Source organism: Xenopus tropicalis, chromosome 5, assembly GCF_000004195.4.
Source record: "Xenopus tropicalis strain Nigerian chromosome 5, UCB_Xtro_10.0, whole genome shotgun sequence".
Taxonomy (NCBI): Eukaryota; Metazoa; Chordata; class Amphibia; order Anura; family Pipidae; genus Xenopus; species Xenopus tropicalis.
This window is the reverse complement of record NC_030681.2, coordinates 12441957-12461805: the sequence shown is the minus strand read 5'-3', so window position 1 is coordinate 12461805 and position 19849 is coordinate 12441957. Positions and strand designations below refer to the sequence as shown.

At 38.6% G+C, this 19849-nt stretch overlaps 1 protein-coding gene across 9 annotated transcripts in view; it reads right to left on the bottom strand.

Moving 5' to 3' along the window:
* esrrg (estrogen related receptor gamma) overlaps positions 1–19849 on the bottom strand; it is a 161027-nt gene that overhangs the window by 140940 nt on the left and 238 nt on the right. For 4 of the 9 annotated variants that reach the window (XM_012962574.3, XM_012962576.3, NM_001100210.1 and 1 more), the window contains 1 exon segment: positions 14800–14877. The exons of 4 other annotated variants lie outside the window; for them this stretch is intronic. In XM_012962574.3, the coding sequence (XP_012818028.1) occupies positions 14800–14877 (78 nt within the window). 9 annotated transcript variants of the gene reach the window in all.

Sequence of the window (19849 nt, the reverse complement as noted above, 5' to 3'; positions counted from 1 at the left end):
GCCAAAGTGTCAACGTATTTAGGGTGAAACAATCTGTGGAACAACAGCCGACACGTACACTCCTTACCGGGACCGATAGCCCATTGTGATATCACCTCTTAAAAGCATGGGCATTTATACTATATTGGCCACCTTACAGTTTATTCATGTGTAAATGGGTGTTTGTGAAACATAGTGTTTAAACATTAAAAAGCAGAATCCATTGAACCAAAATGGCACTGCTATCAAAGCCACAAATGAACGGTGCCCAGGACTTTGGCAAATGAGGCGTAAGACATTGACGTTAAGTAGAAAGGGCAAGCAGCATGGCGGAAGCTATGAACTGCATTTAACCCAGGGGTATATTCATGCTGCCCATTGATTGGTCACCTGGATTGCAGCCTTTGCTTACTTTCATTCCCACCCCTGTAAAAAAAGAAAACCCAGAAAACATTTTTCCGGTTGAATGGGCAAAATGAGTGAAGACCTCAGCTTGGTACCTGGCCACTACCCCGTGTTCTCCTGCCTGGGAAGCATCAATTCCAGTTTGGTCCATACCCTACGAGCTAGGTTACAGATCTTCTCTCGATATGCCCACCTATGGGTGGGTGATATTGGAATAATCCTAGGGCCAAAGATCGAATTAATACGATCGGATCAGGGACCGCATTTCAGCTTTTCACCGATTTCAGGCCAGATGTTGGTCGGGGAGGCCCGTAGTTGATGCCCATACACGGCAGATAAGTTGTATGGCCAATTTAACTCTCTATAACACTTTATATAATTGCACTATAATAACCATGAGCAACAAGTATGTTACCTATGGCAGGTGTGGTGCATTACGCCCCCTTTTCACAGAATTCTCATTGGCCCAACATCCAACAACAAATTATTTTCAAATGTCATCGACATCAAGGTTGGAATTTGTCATCTGTTGCCCATAGATATGTAAAAAGGCCAATAACACTCACTGCTCTATCATCCCAACTCTAAGCCTAGGCACGTTAAACTGCTTCACACTCTACCACTTGTGATCCATCACTCCCAATGGCTGGGTGAGGACACTGGGATTATTGGGATTTACACCCACCAAAGAACCGAACACCTGACATTCACATTCCAAAGCATACTGACTAAGGGTGGCGGAATTGTTCTATTAGTCACATGCTCTGAGTGATCGCCGGCCCTTAATGGCTATTTTTAATGGTTGCCAAATGTCTACAAAACCTATAACTGAAAATATCACTATGTAATATGCTAAAGCGCTATGAATAACCCGAGTGTTTGGTGATGTCATCTGTTGCAATGAGAGCTTAGTGATGTCACTTGTCACGTGACTCCTTGAAACTTGCACCATAAATATAATATATCCCTTACTTTACAATATAAGGGTATTGAAATGTCACCCAAGAGTCTATGCTTCTCAACCTTCAGTATTTAGATGTTGCAATGTTATGTTGCAACATAATAAAGGTCCCCATACGAGGGCTGATTCTAGCTGCCGATATGGGTCCCTTAGACCGATTCGGCAGCTAATCAGCCCGTGTATGGGCACTACCGACGGGCCTGCCCGACCAATATCTGGCCTGAAATTGGATAGGTTAGAAAATCTAGTCGGATCAGGGACTGCATCGGCTCATTGATGTGGTCCCCGGACCGACTTTTCTTATACCCGTCCTTAGAATTTGATCGTTTGGCCCCAGGGCCAAACGATCGAATTAGCCTGGATTCTCCCGATATCGCCCACCCGTAGGTGGGGGATATTGGGAGAAGATCCGCTCGCTTGGCGACATCGCCAAGCGAGTTGATCGGCCCATGTATAGGGACCTTTAAGGCTACAGATTTGCAAAGAAATGATATCCCTGCAGCCTCTGGGGCAGAGTACAGTTCCCAGCACTCTCTATATATAATAAAATGGTAAGCATGCTGGGAGTTGTAGTCAATAAAATAAAGGAAACCATGATTTAGCTGGATTTGAACACAGCTAATGATGTATTATTTATTAGTAATGTTTATTTTAGCAGTAGGAAAGTGATCTATTGTCTTCTATTACCCAGGAGGGGTCTCTCAGTTAAATATAGATATGAAGGGGGTGAGGCCTTGGGTCGCAGCTGCACAAGTCTATTTGCACTCTGAGTCCTGTTTAGTAAACACGGAATGCGGGGGCCACAGTGCCTGGTGTCTTGCTGCCCTTTGAAGATGGGGCAAGAGGGGTGTGCGCTTTCTGTTTATAGTGTACACTCGGCCGCTCTCTAATCTTGTTTTATGTTGTTCACACCTGCTGCCGACCGGCCGCCTACTGATGAGATGCGGTTCTGACTGCGCCACAGGGCTGGCCGGGAAGGGACTCATTGGAGGGGAGACATATTGACTCCCACCGCAGATCCCAGAACTGCAGCCGCCGCTCAACTGTTTACATAACACACATTTCATCTGGGGGTTTGTAAGGTATTGTGATGGAAACGTCACTACAAAAAAAGCAAAAGCACCTAACAAATGTAAATTTCTACTTCACAACTGGGAGCCAATAGACAATAGCCACGCACTGCAGATCCTGCAACATGAGTTCAAATGCTATTCCCCCATTAGCCTTCCCTTCACTGCCTATGGAATAAGGACACCTTGCAATAAGGTTGTTTAAGTCCGGATCTTGGGGAACTTGCCCCCTATGTTATTTTGTGTTGGATCTTGGGGCAATAACTGGGTCACAAGGACATAATATTAAATGCAGTGGGTGAGGTGGTAACCGACCAACCAGTATTCCTTCTGTGACTCCAGTGTATGACTGCAGCATTTTGTACCAATTATGTAATAAGAAATAATTAGGGTGTGTATATTTTTTCTTATATTTAATGAGTCATATGATACAAGTGGCATCACTAATCATCATAATAGATAGATAGATAGACAGATAGATGATAGATAGATAGATAGATAGACAGACAGACAGACAGACAGACAGACAGACAGATAGATAGATACATAGATAGATAGACAGATGATAGATAGATAGACAGACAGACAGATAGATAGATAGACAGACAGACAGATAGATAGATACATAGATAGATAGACAGATGATAGATAGACAGACAGACAGACAGACAGATAGATAGATAGACAGACAGACAGACAGACAGATAGATAGATAGATAGATAGATGATAGATAGATACATAGATAGACAGATGATAGATAGATAGACAGACAGACAGATAGATAGACAGACAGATAGATGATAGATATATACATAGATAGATAGACCGATAGATGATAGATAGATAGACAGATAGATGATAGATAGATAGATAGACAGATGATAGATAGATAGATAGATAGACAGACAGACAGACATATAGATAGATAGATAGATAGATAGATAGATAGATAGATAGACAGACAGATAGATGATAGATACATAGATAGATAGACAGATAGATGATAGATAGACAGATAGATGATAGATAGATAGATAGATAGATAGATAGATAGATAGATAGACAGATGATAGATAGATAGATGATAGATACATAGATAGATAGACAGATGATAGATAGATAGATAGATAGATAGATAGATAGATAGATAGATAGATAGATAGATAGATACACAGACAGACAGATAGATAGATAGACAGACAGATAGATGATAGATAAATACATAGATAGATAGACAGATAGATGATAGATAGATAGATAGATAGATAGATAGACAGATGATAGATAGTAGATAGATAGATAGACAGACAGACAGACAGACAGATAGATAGATAGATAGATAGATAGACAGACAGATAGATGATAGATAGATACATAGATAGATAGATAGATAGATAGATAGATGATAGATAGATAGATAGATAGATAGATAGATAGATAGATAGATAGAAGATAGATAGATATATAGATAGATAGATGATAGATAGATAGATAGACAGATGATAGATAGATAGATAGATAGATAGATAGATAGATAGACAGATAGATGATAGATAGATACATAGATAGATAGACAGATAGATAGATAGATAGATTGATAGATGAATAGATGATAGATAGATGATAGATAGATAGATAGATAGATAGATAGACAGATAGATAGATAGACAGATAGATAGATAGATAGATAGATACATGATAGATAGGTAGATAGATAGATAGATAGATAGATAGATAGATAGAATAAAAATAGATAGATGATAGATAGATAGATAAAATCCTTTTCACCTGACAATGCCAATATAGAAAGTTACATTTGGAATAACACATTCAAGCATTTCCTTTGGTGCATATATAAAGCACAGAGAGATGCCAAACAAAACTTATTTTTAGTCCTCATCTCGTGTTGAGGTAACAAAGGAACCTAAATACGTTTAGCTTAATGTTTAGCGGAAATGAGATGTGCTGATGGAGAATAGAAAGGGGGAATGTACAGCGACACATTTGGGTCCAGGACAATGAAGTATTTGCAAACACACAATGAAAGAGCTTGTTTGTGTCTCAGAACATGGCCGGTGCCTGAGGTCCAGCTGTAGGGGGCTGGAAGAAAGCAATCAAGGCTGCTAAATGAGTCTGGCATGTAGTGGGTGTCACTAAAGCATGGGGTTCCATAAATCTTGTCATGGAGGTATTCATCCCTCGCAGCTTTTTACTGGTGCGCCCATTATTTTTATTTTATAAGGCAACGACTTTAGTTCCACTCCAGTTCCCCTTCCACCTACTGACTGTGGGAGAATCACTGATCAAACTTGCGTGTTCTGAGTAATCACTTCTGACCAACGCACAGCTGAGACCTGCCCTGTTGGGCACCACGAGGGAAAACAGGGAAAAATCATGGTGTTTCTTCTCCAACGCAAGGAGTACAAAGTCTTTCTACCACTTGGAAAGCCAAGGATACTGGGAAATGCTCTTCTGAGAAGATGCAAATCCTTATTGCATTGTATATAAGTACAGGTATGGGACCTGTTATCCAGAATGCTCGGGAACTAGGGATAAGGGATCTTTCCATAATTTGGATCTCCATACCTTAAGTCTGCTGAAAATAATTTAAACATTAAATAAACCCAATAGGGCTGTTCTGCCCCCAATAAGGGGTAATTATATATTAGTTGGGATCAAGTACAGGTACTGTTTTATTATTACAGAGAAAAGGGAATCATTTAACCATTAAATAAACCCAATAGGGCTGTTCTGCCCCCAATAAGGGGTAATTATATCTTAGTTGGGATCAAGTACAGGTACTGTTTTATTATTACAGAGAAAAGGGAATCATTTAACCATTAAATAAACCCAATAGGACTGTTCTGCCCCCAATAAGGGGTAATTATATCTTAGTTGGGATCAAGTACAGGTACTGTTTTATTATTAGAGAGAAAAAGGAATCATTTAACCATTAAATAAACCCAATAGGGCTGTTCTGCCCCCAATAAGGGGTAATTATATCTTAGTTGGGATCAAGTACAGGTACTGTTTTAGAATTACAGAGAAAAAGGAAATTATTTTCAAAAATTCGAATTATTTGCTTATAATGGAGTCTATGGGAGAGGGGCATTCCGTTATTTGGAACTTTCTGAATAATGGGTTTCCAGATAATGGATCCCATACCTGTAAAATATTATTACTGACTGATTCTGATTCTAAAGTGTTTGACCATATCTACTGGTATCTTTAGGTTGGGGGTCCACGATTCCACTTTTAGCCAGTGAAACGCAAACTACATGTTATGCATTAAAGCAGTAAAGTCCAACAATAATTCATGAGGCTCCTCTTGGATTTTTTTTTTTTTGGAGTGGGGGATGCTTTTAGCAGAGCAACCTGTTTTTATCATAGATCAGATTAAAGAAGATTTATAAAAGCACCAAGATAGGGGAGGGGAGCACTTCATTCACATTCTCTTGCTTGAGATGCCGACAAAAAAAAAAAAAAAAAAAATACATATGGAAATGTTTTAAAATCATAAGGTTTAATCAGGAGACCTAATTAAAAATATTCACCGCCACGCAGGATTTGCCCCGGTGGCACTAATAAAGGTTAATTAATCACATTCCAAAGCAAATGCAAGTAAAACATTAAGAGAAATAATAGTGCATGGGGTGGGGAGGAGGTCATGGGTGGTTTGGGGAAAAGCAAAGCTCAAGTGACGACTCTCAGTCGAGTGAAAGGTTGGACGAAAGAGAGAATCGTTGGAAATTCACAATACAATTGTCTATAGACATAAAATGAAGACATATAAGTCTACCGATAACTGATACGGGAAAACCCCAACAACGTTGCAGGTCTTAACCTTCATGAACGCCGCAGTAATATTCAGTATTATGAACGAACCAACCAGTAACGGACTTTCTCCTGTTTCCGCCAAGAAAAGTCAATCTAAATGAACCGAGCCTAATTCTGTCTTGGGTTTGTTTGCAAATTAGTGCCTTGGGGGTTTGGGACGGAGGGGGGGGTGGGTGGGGGGTGGAATATTGCTCAAACTCACCTATATTCTCAGGTGACTGTGAGAAATATTAATAGGTATTATTCAAATTAGCGTTATTTTTAAATGCGCTAGAAATAATCTACGTCCTTCAGATTGTCCCCCTTCGGAATATATGGGGGTATATTTTTGTAAAATTCATTTAATAAAGGTTAATGGTTAGGCCAGATTATTGTCACCCAACCGGCTAAATAGCATCATTTTACTTAGATATGAAATGGAAATATGTCAGATATCGGTGGACAAGAAAAAGATATTACAAAAATAAGGTATTTTCATTGAGTTTTTGAAAAACAGGAATAATAAAAAGTGTTCTTTTTTTATTACCAAATAAACAGAAGTTTTCGTGGCTAAAGCAAAAGCCCTGTCTATAAGTGGAGAGTACTCTCAAAAAGGATTTCTTCCTCTCTTTCAGATGGACATTTGGTCAATTTATCATCCTCGAACATTCAGTTTTCTTGAATTCCCCCCCCCCCCGGCTGGCAGAGAGAGGTCTAGGAAACAGGGCGCAGTGTCTTATCGAATCCTATTGATCCCAGGGTGTCAGTGATCTAATCAAGAGCGATCAATACTAATCCAAAATCAATCCCAACACTTTTTGCACTATCATTCATCACATCAGAATGCAACACCCACTTCCAAGTATAAAATGAAGAAAAATGAGAGAGTGACACGGAGAAATGGAGACAAAAGAGATATGAGAAAAAGGGGAATTTAAACAATAACCCTCTGGTTAAACCTTTAGTAACCCTTTCCTGACTGAAAGTCATGGATAGACGTGGCCGATGCGGAACATCAACTCCAAGCTCATCAAAGTCTACGTTTTCCACCCTTGAAAACTACCAACTAATTCTCCAAAAAAAATCAAATCATTGCTTCTTTGCTTGTTTTTGAGAGTTTCTATCATCAAAAAGACTTTTTTTAACCGGATAGATCCTACTGTAAACATTGGAGGTACTTAACTAGTCCACCTGTCTCTGCAAGAACTAAATACATGGTTACCACTACTGGTACGGATATATTGTGAATGAAAAAACAGAATAAAAGTGTTGCAGAAAGTATTATATAAAAAGTTAAACCTTTAGTAACCCTTTCCTTACTGAAAATCACAGATAGACATGGCCGATGCGGAACATCAACTCTAAGCTCATCAGAAAGTCTATGTTTTCCACCCTTGAAAACTACCAACTAATTCTCCAAAAAACATCAAATCATTGCTTCTTTGCTAGTTTTTGACAGTTGCGATAATCAAAAAGTCTTTTTTTAACCGGATAGATCCTACTGTAAACATTGGAGGTACTTAACTAGTCCACCTCTCTGCAAGAACTAAATACATGGTTACCACTACTAGTACGGATATATTATGAACAAAAAAACAGAATAAAAGTGATGCAGAAGGTATTATATAAAAAGTTACTCACTACTTCATACTAAATCAAGCTGAGATCCTCATCACTGTCCCTTCTCAGATCCCATCAACGCCAGCTCTATCCAGTTAAGGGAAATTAGAACAAGACCATTTATTGTCAGAGGGGCAGTCAATCTAAATTAACTCTTTAGGAACGGGCTCCTTCTACTGGCTATAGCTTTCAAATGCCCCCAGAAGACCATAGGGATAGAAAAGATATTGTCCAAAGAGTTAAAAAAGGGCAACTTAAGTTTGTTTCCTAAATGGACAATAATTTAGACTGACTGTATGAGTTGACGAACCATCATAACATTTAAAAAGAGGGCACCACAACACCTCCCTCTTTATATGCTTTGTATCCGAAACCCAACTGGATAAATAGTAACATTTTACTTTGATATGAAATGGAAATATGTCAAATATTGGTGACCGAGAAAAAGACCATTTATTGTCAGAGGTGCAGTCAATCTAAATTAACTCTTTAGGAACGGGCTCCTTCTACTGACTATAGCTTTCAAATGCCCCCAGAAGACCTTAGGGATGGAAAAGATATTGCCCAAAGAGTTAAAAAAAAGGGCAACTTAAGTTTGTCTCCTAAATGGACAATAATTTAGACTGACTGTATGAGTTGACCAACCATCTTTATATGCTTTGTATCTGAAACATTCGTAATTGTTATTGTAAAAGCTCTGGCGTTTTTTTCTAAACTGATAACGCGGTGCCAGTCGAAGCAATTATCCTGTTCTTATTCGAAGCATATCAGCATTTAAAAAGCTTTTTTATTAATTCTATCAGTTGTTTAACCAGCGCAGTCACGGGAAACAGATAATCTAAGTAAGGAACTGTATTTACCCACTATTGTACGTAAAGAGGGGGAAAAAAAAGATGGATAATGGTATCAATTGCGCACGCGACTTACTGAAAGGAATGTTCAAATAAATGCAACAATCAAACATGTAGGGATATCAAAGAATAAACTCAGCAGTTATTATACTAAGATAATCATTGTTATTATTATTATACTGGTGTAAGATCTCTTAACTGGAATTCTTGGGACTATATTCAGAGCGCAATGGTTAAGGCTACTAAAAATCATTCAAAAACGTAATAAAATTGTTTTTTTACTATCAACATGGAACTAAGATAGTTTAGGTCTAATTATTATAGAGAAATGGCAAATCAATCAGAAACGGAACTTTAGCAGGACGTGGCTGCCATGTTTCTGAGTTTTCTGGATAAAGGATATTCCATATAATAGACTGCATATCTGAATTATTAGTATATATCTATCATCGGGCTAACAGGGGAATATTCTATGTCAAGGTCAATGCGTTATATATTCCTTTGGGAGTGGGTTTGGGACCCAATCCTGCCATTGCATTCACAGCTAAAGGCAGCCATTGCTGGAACTGTCTCCATTTCTTTTATTGGTGTAGAATCCCGTTACTCCATACCGTTTTTCCCCATTATTATATATCAGTCTTTTTAAAACTAAACAACTATCTATTTGTGTCTGTAAGTTCCCCTCCCATATAGATTGTAAGCTCTACGGGGCAGGGACCTCCATCCTCTTGTGTCTTTGGCTCTTACCCTCCCATATAGATTGTAAGCTCTACGGGGCAGGGACCTCCATCCTCTTGTGTCTTTAACTCTTAACTTATTGCAACTGTATCCTGTATTTATCTGTATTTATTGGTATACTGTGTATTTATCTATTATTATCTTAATAACCCCCTGTTTGTATTAATGTATTCTACTGTACAGCGCTGCGTACATAAGTAGCACTTTATAAATAAAGATATACATAAATACATTATTGCACTAACTAACCGACGCACAAATATTAATCAATTCCGACTGATAACAAGGAATAACGTTTTTTTTTAGTTATTCGACGGAACACAAACGTATGTGCGATATTTTAGGGACAATAAAAAAAAAAGACTAATTTGACCTTTCCGGAGAAAACACCTTTATGCCCAATGAACTCCGCGGCACAAATGCTGCTGTGTCGAGAGTGGAAGTTTTAAGCAGAGACATATGAAGATCTCTTCTCGTTGCCCTTAATATTACACAAAGTGACACGCTTTCACATTTTATTCACAGCTACACTTCCCAGTACAAAACTGCTAAATAACACGGATCTTTTCCGTTGCCACATATAGCGCGGCGGTGACTTGTTAGCTGACATTATCTAGAACATGTCTGATTCAAAGAACTACTGGAAGGGTACATCTTTGTACAAACCTATGTTTCTGTGTCATTTAACTCCTTCTCGTCCGAGACAACCCACCATCATTCTACTCATTTCATGATCACTAAACGGCATATCTAGATACAGTGCCTCTCCTCAAATTACCCCTTTTCTTTACGACTTGTGTCTGATCTGTTTTTGTGCATACAAAAATACTTTTCTTAACCTTGACAGATGACCACTATCATCATAAAAACATCAGCGCCGCAGATACAAACGTCGGGGAGACATTTCCTACTGTTTATTATTGTTGCGGGTTAAGGTCAACCTCCCTTCCTAAATACAGAGTAAGGCAGGTGTCAGAGGAATATTCCGTGCTACTCTATATGGGGTCACCCGAGTGCGAATGTAGAACTTCCACTCAAGATTTGAGAAGAGGAGAGAATCCCACCACAATATCATGCTAGAAGTTTTCTCTTATTTCCTCTTAAATTAATAAGGAAAGTACAGGTATAGGACCCATTATCCAGAATGCTCGGGACAAAGGGTATTCCGGATAAGGGGTCTTTCCATAATTTGGATCTCCATACCTTAAGTCTACTTAAAAAATTAAAAAACATTAAATAAACCCCATAGGGCTGTTCTGCCCCTAATAAGGGGTAATTATATCTTAGTTGGGATCAAGTACAGGTACTGTTTTATTATTACAGAGAAAAGGGAATCATTTAACCATTAAATAAACCCAATAGGGCTGTTCTGCCCCAATAAGGGGTAATTATTTCTTAGTTGGGATCAAGTACAGGTACTGTTTTATTATTACAGAGAAAAGGGAATCATTTAACCATTAAATAAACCCAATAGGGCTGTTCTGCCCCCAATAAGGGGTAATTATATCTTAGTTGGGATCAAGTACAGGTACTGTTTTATTATTACAGAGAAAAGGGAATCATTTAACCATTAAATAAACCCAATAGGGCTGTTCTGCCCTACTGGATAACGGGTTTTCTGGATAAGGGATCCCATACCTGTACCATCAATTGCATCTTATTTACATGACTATTGTATTAACGTTTTGGTAAAAGTACAAAGAACTGAATTTAACAAGAAATAAATCGAATCAAATAAATTCAAGCTTATTGGACGCGATTTTATTTTTGAAGTTAGACTGATAACTGATGTTTTTATTTACTAAAACGTAATATATTCCAGAGCCTAACTCCTACACAATGTTATTCATGGATTGAATCTATTAGACAAATAAACAAGGAAACTCAGGTGATGCGCCGGGCCGGCGAATGAGAATTGGCAGTCACGTGCCCTTATTCGTGACCCCAAGACAAATGTTTTCAATGTGAGGCTAATGAAATGGTTTGGCCGTGGTTTTCATGCCTCGCACGCGCCTCTGGCAAGGAAGGGGTTATTGAATTTTCAGCCTGAAATGCACGATTGCTCTGCTCTGACCTTCTGACAGCAAAGTTAATGTAGTGAATTTTTCTAATTTATTTTACAATTCAATGCTCCTTCTGCCATAGCTAAAGGTTTTTATGTGTGGATTTCCCCCCCCCCCTCTATATTTTGAAATATTTTACTTATGGCTTTAAATAAATGGCCGACTTACCCCTGAATCTGAGTGAAGAGTTTGGTTTGGAATTCGTCATGTTCTAGAAGAGAAGGTTCTTGATGGCAGGCAGCTAACTGATCTAGAACTAAGCCAGTCCTTGCACCAGCAACCGTGACCCAGTAGACATAAGATAGATGGGACAGGTGTCATTCAAATGAATGCAAGCCTGTCATTGGCTCTCTGGTACGGCCATTACCACCTGTGCTAATTCCTATTTTGAGAGCAGGATAATAAGGCGCCGTTATTCCGAAGTTCCTACTTAACCCTCCTGATTGCCACTAGAACAATTCCTATAGCTTCTGGCAATTTGATAACTACATACTCGATGAATAGATTTCTTTGAAGTCTAACAACAAATTCAGTAATAGTTTAACATTTACATAAATAAAATAAATTGTCTAAATCGTTTTGTATAATAAATAGCGCAAAGTTCATTAATTAAATGTTTTTATGAAAAGGCTCATTCACAATCTACATTCGGACTATCCCATTTTTACTTATTATTTTCTAAATGTCATAATCAATGTGTTCTTGCTACTCAGTATTTCCCTTTGATATCTACAAAAACATGCAAGAATTTTCCCTATTTAACTGATTTAACCTTAATAAATAGCTGTAGGTGAAAGTGTTATTCACCCACGGTATGTAAATCGGGGGGGGGGGGGGTGTCAACAGAAATATCCTTTTCAACCTGAAATCTGTTAAAATATATCTGTACATTGCAATGTTGGCCTCCGCAGAGTGATCTAAAGGTTCAGATGAAATCAGAAGACAATTTAACATTTTTAACCTGAATTTACGACGGTGCAATACTGTACTTTTGAACTCTCTTGTAGAAGTAGAAATGTCATTGGCCAGCCCTGAGCTACAATTATAAAAAGACCCCTTTTCGTTTCTTTGTATATGTGGAATAGTATATAATTGCTTATGGAATAATAAGAATCAAAAAAGGATATTTTTGGTTATTTAAGAGCGTATTCGCTATGATAAAAAATTTTTGAAATTTTGAAAATGGTTTAACTATGCCGTGATTATGCTAATTTTCTATGCCTTGTTATGTCTCGTCTTTTTATGTCTGGATCAATAAATGAACGATCCCCACAATATCTGCTTCGACGTTCATCTCTACGTTTTTGAAAAACAAAAAAACAAAAAACAGCTGCCTAGTATCCAGTTAGGGGACCTCCAACTTTTTCAACTGACAGTTTGAAAAAGAGTGCTGCTGTCTAGTTTACATTTTCACACTTCATTACATGGGAAACACAAGTGGTGTTAACAGATGGACAACCTGCTTTGAAGAAATGACAAGGGAAAATATGACTTGCTCCGTTTTCTGCCGAATGTCTGCTCTGATTTGAATAAAACTGCCACTTTTTTTTTCAATGTGGTATTAGGGGCCGTATAAAAACACTGCGATTATTATTAAATCTTTTTATACCAAATGGTCGTCATTAATTATCCCAGCAGCACACATGAAAAATATATAAAACAAAATGCATGTATTCGGTAGCATTTATTTACGTCCAAAATGTTTCCCTTTCTGTTACAAACATAAAAAATAACAACCAGATGTACTAAAATATTTGCCCGTAATTTGAAAATTATTTTTGTTCTTCAATTTTTTAAAAAAAAAATTGCATTCTTCCACGTGAAGCCAGTTTCATGGGAATGCATGATAAAAAAGAAAGGAGATATTTCACAACTGAATCTATCCTGTCGAGGATATTTATCACTAGACAGCCACATCTACCATAACAGGGTTTGAATTTGACTACGTGTGTACTTGATATAAAAGTGTTTGTAACTGTTATCAACAGACAACGTTTCAGCCATTAATTCTCCGGCACTTTGTTTACAGTGTTGTCTGCATATTAGTCAACAAACACAGGCTTTCAACTTCACTCGGCGCCAACAAGCCGGGCTTGAGGCTGGGAAGGACTGGACATCAGCAGTGGACCCTGAAGTCAACTCCATAATACATTTCAGTTCATAATAAACCTAGAAGATGATATTTAACAAAAAAAACAACCCATAGAAACAAGAAACTGCTTTAATATTTGGTAGCTTAGGGGTTGGATTCCAGAAAAATAACAACTGTGGTGGGGGGCACATTTATTTTATCTTCTAAAGTGGCGACCAACCGACTGGAAACAAAAATATTGGGGGGTTTCTATCTAAGTTAACGCGCCCCATCGATGGTTAAACGACAAAATGGTTTTCTATGGAATAATAGACTACACTTTTAGGGCTCTATTGTAGATTGTAAGCTCTTTTGGGCAGGGCTCTCTTCACCTCTTGGATCAGTTATTGATTGTTTTATATGTTACTCTGTATGTCCAATGTATGAAACCCACTTATTGTACAGCGCTGCGGAATATGTTGGCGCTTTATAAATGAATGTTAATAATAATAATAATAATATCCCAACCAATTCCATTATTTTTGGAAGGGGGGGGGAAGAATTATGCAGTTGTGAAGCTCAAACATCAGAGAAAATAGGTCATCTACCATGAACTGTTACGGAAATATTAATAATTATAAACTGTGATGAGCATTAAACATATACAACTTCTGAGCACTATATATAAGGTCTAAGCAAACTTTCAAAAATTTGCCTTTGGATTAGGACTCGCCCTTCCCAGGACAGAGAAGCTGAACATTGCGTTTCATGCAACTGCACCTGATAGGGGAGCGTGACTATATTTACTCGACACACATGAACAATACGTGTTTCTGCGACTGCGAGATAATGGCGTGGTTCTGTAATGGGTTCGGTTGGATACAAATACCAAAGGCAGGTTCATAGATGACAACCAAGTAGAAGGAAGAATAGCGCATAGTGCTGGGGACCCCACGATGGAGAGATCTCCGCTGCACAATCAATTTAGAAACCAGCTTCAAATAAAAAAAAAGAGAGAAACCTTGCGAATGCAAATGACTGCATTTGCAAAGTACATCTATGTGGGGGGCTAAGTGTTATTTTGCCAGAGAATTAAATTGGGTGTGAATAATAATGGGGGGGGGAGGTGTATGGTGGGGGGGTGTCACAACATCGCAAAACATGTTAAGATTCGAAAATGCATCAGACATAACAAAAAAAGTAAAAAAAATGATACCGTCCTACCATGAAGGTAAGGTTTTATTTTCAGAAAAAGAGCTCGTCCTCACATTTACACCATGCCTGTGTATATAAACCATTTCCCTAAGATAAAGATAAAAGAATTTATCAGTTGTCTGGGGGAAATGCCTTTCAAAAAAATAAATAAAAAAAAGACACATGCAAAACATTATATTTACGGTAATTCATTAATTAAATATTAAAGATTGATATATATATATATATATATGTGTGTATTTCTCAAATCGTCTATATACCCCTATGGCTACATCTGTAATCTCTCGCTCTAGCTCTGTCTGTCTCTACATATATACAGTTATGTGTGTGCATACATAGTCCATATATCTACACACGTGTGTACATGCACGCTCATATATGTGTGTGTGTGTATATATGCATGTATGTGGATCTACGAGTGTGTGTGTGTGTGTGCAAGCGTGATCGTTTTCTCCATAGTAAAACCATAATATTGCATGGGAGTCTGTGTGTGTGCAAACGCTCATATACAACACATGCATTACTATATATATAGCCATCAGTAAATATAAATATATTCAGCAGAATACTAGTACAGTCAAGGTATTTGCATTCAATTCATATATGTAGAGAGATAGATAGATAGATAGATATATAGATAGATAGATAAATAGATAGATAGACATTTGTAAATTATTTGAAACCATCCCTACACTCAACATTCACCTTCACTCATACAAATGACGCACACACTGTATCCACATACACAATTTTACACACACAAACGACAGTTAGCCAACAACATACAGTAACTGACTGCCCGAGACACAGAAAGATGGAATAGAGTGAAAAGAGCAATTGTGACGTTGAGAGAGTTGTGAACACACACACATACATGTATCAGACACTTAACAGTGTGTTAAGTGTGCGGGAGTCAGGACAGCGGGTGCAGGGTGTTAGGCTGAAAATGACGGTGGATGTCATTCCTGCACTATCAAAACCTCCACATAAAGTATGATTGGAGGCAGAGGGGCTAAATATTTCACTGTCAGAGCATGTCGAGAGCAGCAATTCATTTCTCTCTCATGTGCTTTAGGACAATGACAATTTAATGCAAGGCCATGGAATGAAAAAGAAAAAAGGGGGGGGGGAAATAAAAAAAAATAAGGCCGGGGAAAATCAAAAGCATCCTCTGGAGATCTGGCTCCTGTTTAACTGGTTTATTCGTGTCTACATAGAACATATAATTCTGTTCTGTTCTAGGGAGAAAGGTGCTGGGTCCACTCTGATTGATAGGGTTAACGGAGCAACAGAACGGAGCTACTGCTCATTCAAAAGAGCTCGGACTCTTTCTATTAAGGTTGTTGTTTCCAACATAATCTAGAAAGTTTTCGATGAATTGCATTAGGGTACTTATATATATTCCTACTTAATCTGATTTTCTGATACCTAGAACCGCTGATTGATAAGTTGAAGAACAGGACGCAACTATTTCCTCTTCAACGGGGGATTGGCGACTGCTATTTTGGGAATAGGTTACACTTTAACTACAGCTGATGTCTACCCATGGCTCCGTCTTGTCCGTCTTATAGATACAATAGGGTTCCCCATGATGGACAGAGCGAAGAAGAACAACTACTTCCCATTCAGGATGAGCCCTTGTGTTAGTAACGCATTACAAAGTTGAGCCACTTCCCTGCCAAGTATTCTTCCAACGCATCACAATGCTTTATGGAATTCCCTCTTGTGCTTCAGTAGAGTAAGATGCCAAAGGTACTGGAGATGTATTCAGTTAGAGATAAATGTCCTTATCCTACAAAGTCTACAATCTAGAACTTTGCATTATTAGAACCGTTTTTAGATTCTATACCCTAGGAAAAATATAGATATTTCCGTACTAGAATTTGCCATGAGTTAATGTCATGGAATTTGATAAGCTATCGGGTCATCTGATGTGAAAGCCAAGCACGCTCCAAGCTGATTGCAAGGAGAGGGGGGGGGGGGGTTGCATTGCATTATCAATACAATTGCACAAAGTGTATTATACTAGTGTCTCAAAGTGCAATAAATATTTCTTTCCAAGAGCAGACGGAATGCATTTCAATCTACAAACACTATATTAAAAAAAAAAACACAAGAAATGTAGGTGCAATAAATAAAACATTTCCCTATAAGGTTTTATTCTAGAGAAAAAAACAAGAGGATTTACCCTGTTTTCATATCTGCTCAGTCTGCCTCCACCTGATTCTATCCTTAGAAATAAGGAGGCTGGGGCGTGAAAAAAAACCCCATGAAAGTCCACAAAAAAGAAGGGGGAAAAAAACCCACCACATAACACACCTTGAAAATTGCAGTGAAAGACCAGCCATTCTGGGAAATTAATGGCTATTCACAAGGGCTTTGCTAATAAGATGGGTTAATTACAGCAGCAACTCACAAGGCTCAATAAATAAACAGAGGCATAAACACATTAAAATGAGCATCCAGCTCTATAAGATGGGCCAAGTTCTCCAGAACAGGCTGAGCTGTCAGAAATGTAAATGAGTAGAAGGAAATCCAGCACTGGGTAAAATCACAGAGCGGAGAAAAAAAAATTAAATAGGGGCAGAGTGAAAAAAAAATGTGTTAATTAACCTGGGGTAAATGATGGCATTGCAAAGAACGAAGCCCATGGCTTGGGAACGGGCACATCTTGCCAATAAGACTTCCTAGCAACTTAGCCCAATCAGGGGCTTCTTTTCTCTCTCCGAAGAGCCGCAATTTCTGCCTTATTGACATAAACCTCTCGGGAGAAAACTTTAGGGTAAAAGTGAAGTAAAGGCAAGGAAATCGGAGGAGGGAGGGGGGGGTAAAAAAAAGAAAAAGAACAGCATCCAGAGATCCCAGTTGGAAACATGATCATTTAAAAGCAATCACTTAAGATGTGTATTCATTTATTGAAGCACTAATGTCATCTTATCTCTGACTCTTGACAAGCAGTAGGCCCTCTCTATCCGCACAATTCCAGCCTCATTCTCCTCCATTGTTTCTATCATCTCAGCAACTTTTTGTAAAGCTTTAACCAAAACACAAAAATACACCCAAACTATCAACGCGTCGCCTTCCATATCCTTTTTGCCAGTTCAGTTAAGCATCGATATTACTAACAATCTCCCGCTTTGCTATTTTTTTTTTTTTTGTTGGTCGTGGTTGGTGTTAGTAGGAAAGGGGGGGGGGGTTGTTTCAATTGCCTTTCTGCCTTCTAACAGCTGTGACAACTGTTAAAACAGTCAGTAAAATTAAGTCAGCTTTGTAATCCTTTAGTCAACGTTACATTTTAATCAGAAGTAGAATGTGTGCGTTTCCTTTCAACGTGGAGCGACCTACTGTTTCATTTGCAAAGATTAGCCCCGACACATATGTCATTTGGGGCAGATATATTTATTGCATCTGTTACTTTTATTAACCATTATTGGGGGAAGTAAGGCAGTCAGCTGGCCTCGACTTCTCTGCTTTTTGCCATCAAACGCTTGTCAGGCAGTTTGGACAGCAAAAAAAAAAAATTAATTCCAAAATCCAACTGGAAATTTTTTATTTTTAGAGATTCTTTTTCAAGTTCCAATGAAAGAATAAATTGTTGGACGGAATCTGCTGGCTGGTCTGTAGCAGGTTCTATCAGCATGCACTACATAAACCCTGTGGTTTATTAATTGAAACAGATAGACGGATGATTTATTTATCATTTCATAATTCTGCCCCGCTCCTCGCAAAAAACCCACACAGCTGACTCCGAGGCATCGGTATCTACGCACGGAGCGAGGCAGTTTGGCCGCCTACACCTGCCATGCCACAAAAAGACGTTGCAACCCAGATCATTTCAATGTTCTGTAAGGAGCTTATCCAAACTAATCATTCCAATTAGCTATAAGAAGGTAAATTTAAGAAGGCTTCCTTAGCAGAGGCAAAGCCCAGGGCATGCCCTAATGTTTATTATATCTGAAGACAAAACTTGGCCTGATTCATATTATGGCACAAAAGTTAATATAATATCCCCATGTTATTTTTTAAGATTTTACAACTCCTAAGGAGCATTTTTTTGAAGGTGCAACTTTTGAAGCCCCAGCAAAACCCTAGAAATCTGCGCTTCCCCGGCTCCCAGTCACTTAAGCCTTAGCCTTAATTAAAATTTGCATTGCAATGAGCGGCTACTGGAGTCAATTTGTGCGAGCAGCTACACCGGAGCGGCCCCAGTGACACATGCACACATGGCCCCCGACACAATAGGAATGCCCAGTTTGTGCCGTCTCCGGGACACTGTTAGTGGGAGAAGCTGGATCCATCTACCCAACAGACCCCCTTTCCAGACATAATTCTATACACCAGCAAAAAATTTCCATTTCCAAATTAACAAAAAGCAAAATCGATAATGTCTACAGAATTCAGAAATAAACCAGAATATTTACATTTTACAACCAAACAGTAATTCAACTCTCTCCCCTTTTTTTTTTCTAGTTTCTGCTCTTCTAACTACCCGCGGTTACTCATTGACCGGTCTAGGCATTACAGCTGGTTAATGCTTACCCTCCTAGAATGCTACTTGTGGGTGCTACCCAGGAGACTGCTCCACAAACAGTTTCTCTAACCGTGCCTGCTCGTTCTTCTACGGAACGTTTCTCCTTAAGTGTCATAGGCTGCAAAGGCAAAAAGGGCTACGCTGTGGTCTTAATCAGCTGCAGGTTAGCCCCCCGATCCTGTGTATTCTAGGAAGATGTACGGCACATGTTTTAGGGGGGGGGGGAAGGCAACATTTTAACACTTGGCTAAGCTTTTGTGCCAAGAGACCTATTCTTAGAACATGGAAAAGAAGTGACTGTCACACAGCTGTTCCACTGATTGTCACAGGACTCACATTGGAAGCAACTGAAACAATTCAGCACTCACGGAATTAGAAGGCAGCACACAATAGACACAAGACAAGCTCAGGCAATCACTCAAGCACAGAAATCCCTTTCAGCTTCTGGTTTTGTTTTACCTGCATCCTTGTGCGGAGAAGAAGAAATATTTAGCATTGTGTAAAGAGAAGAAGAAAGTAAAAAAAAAG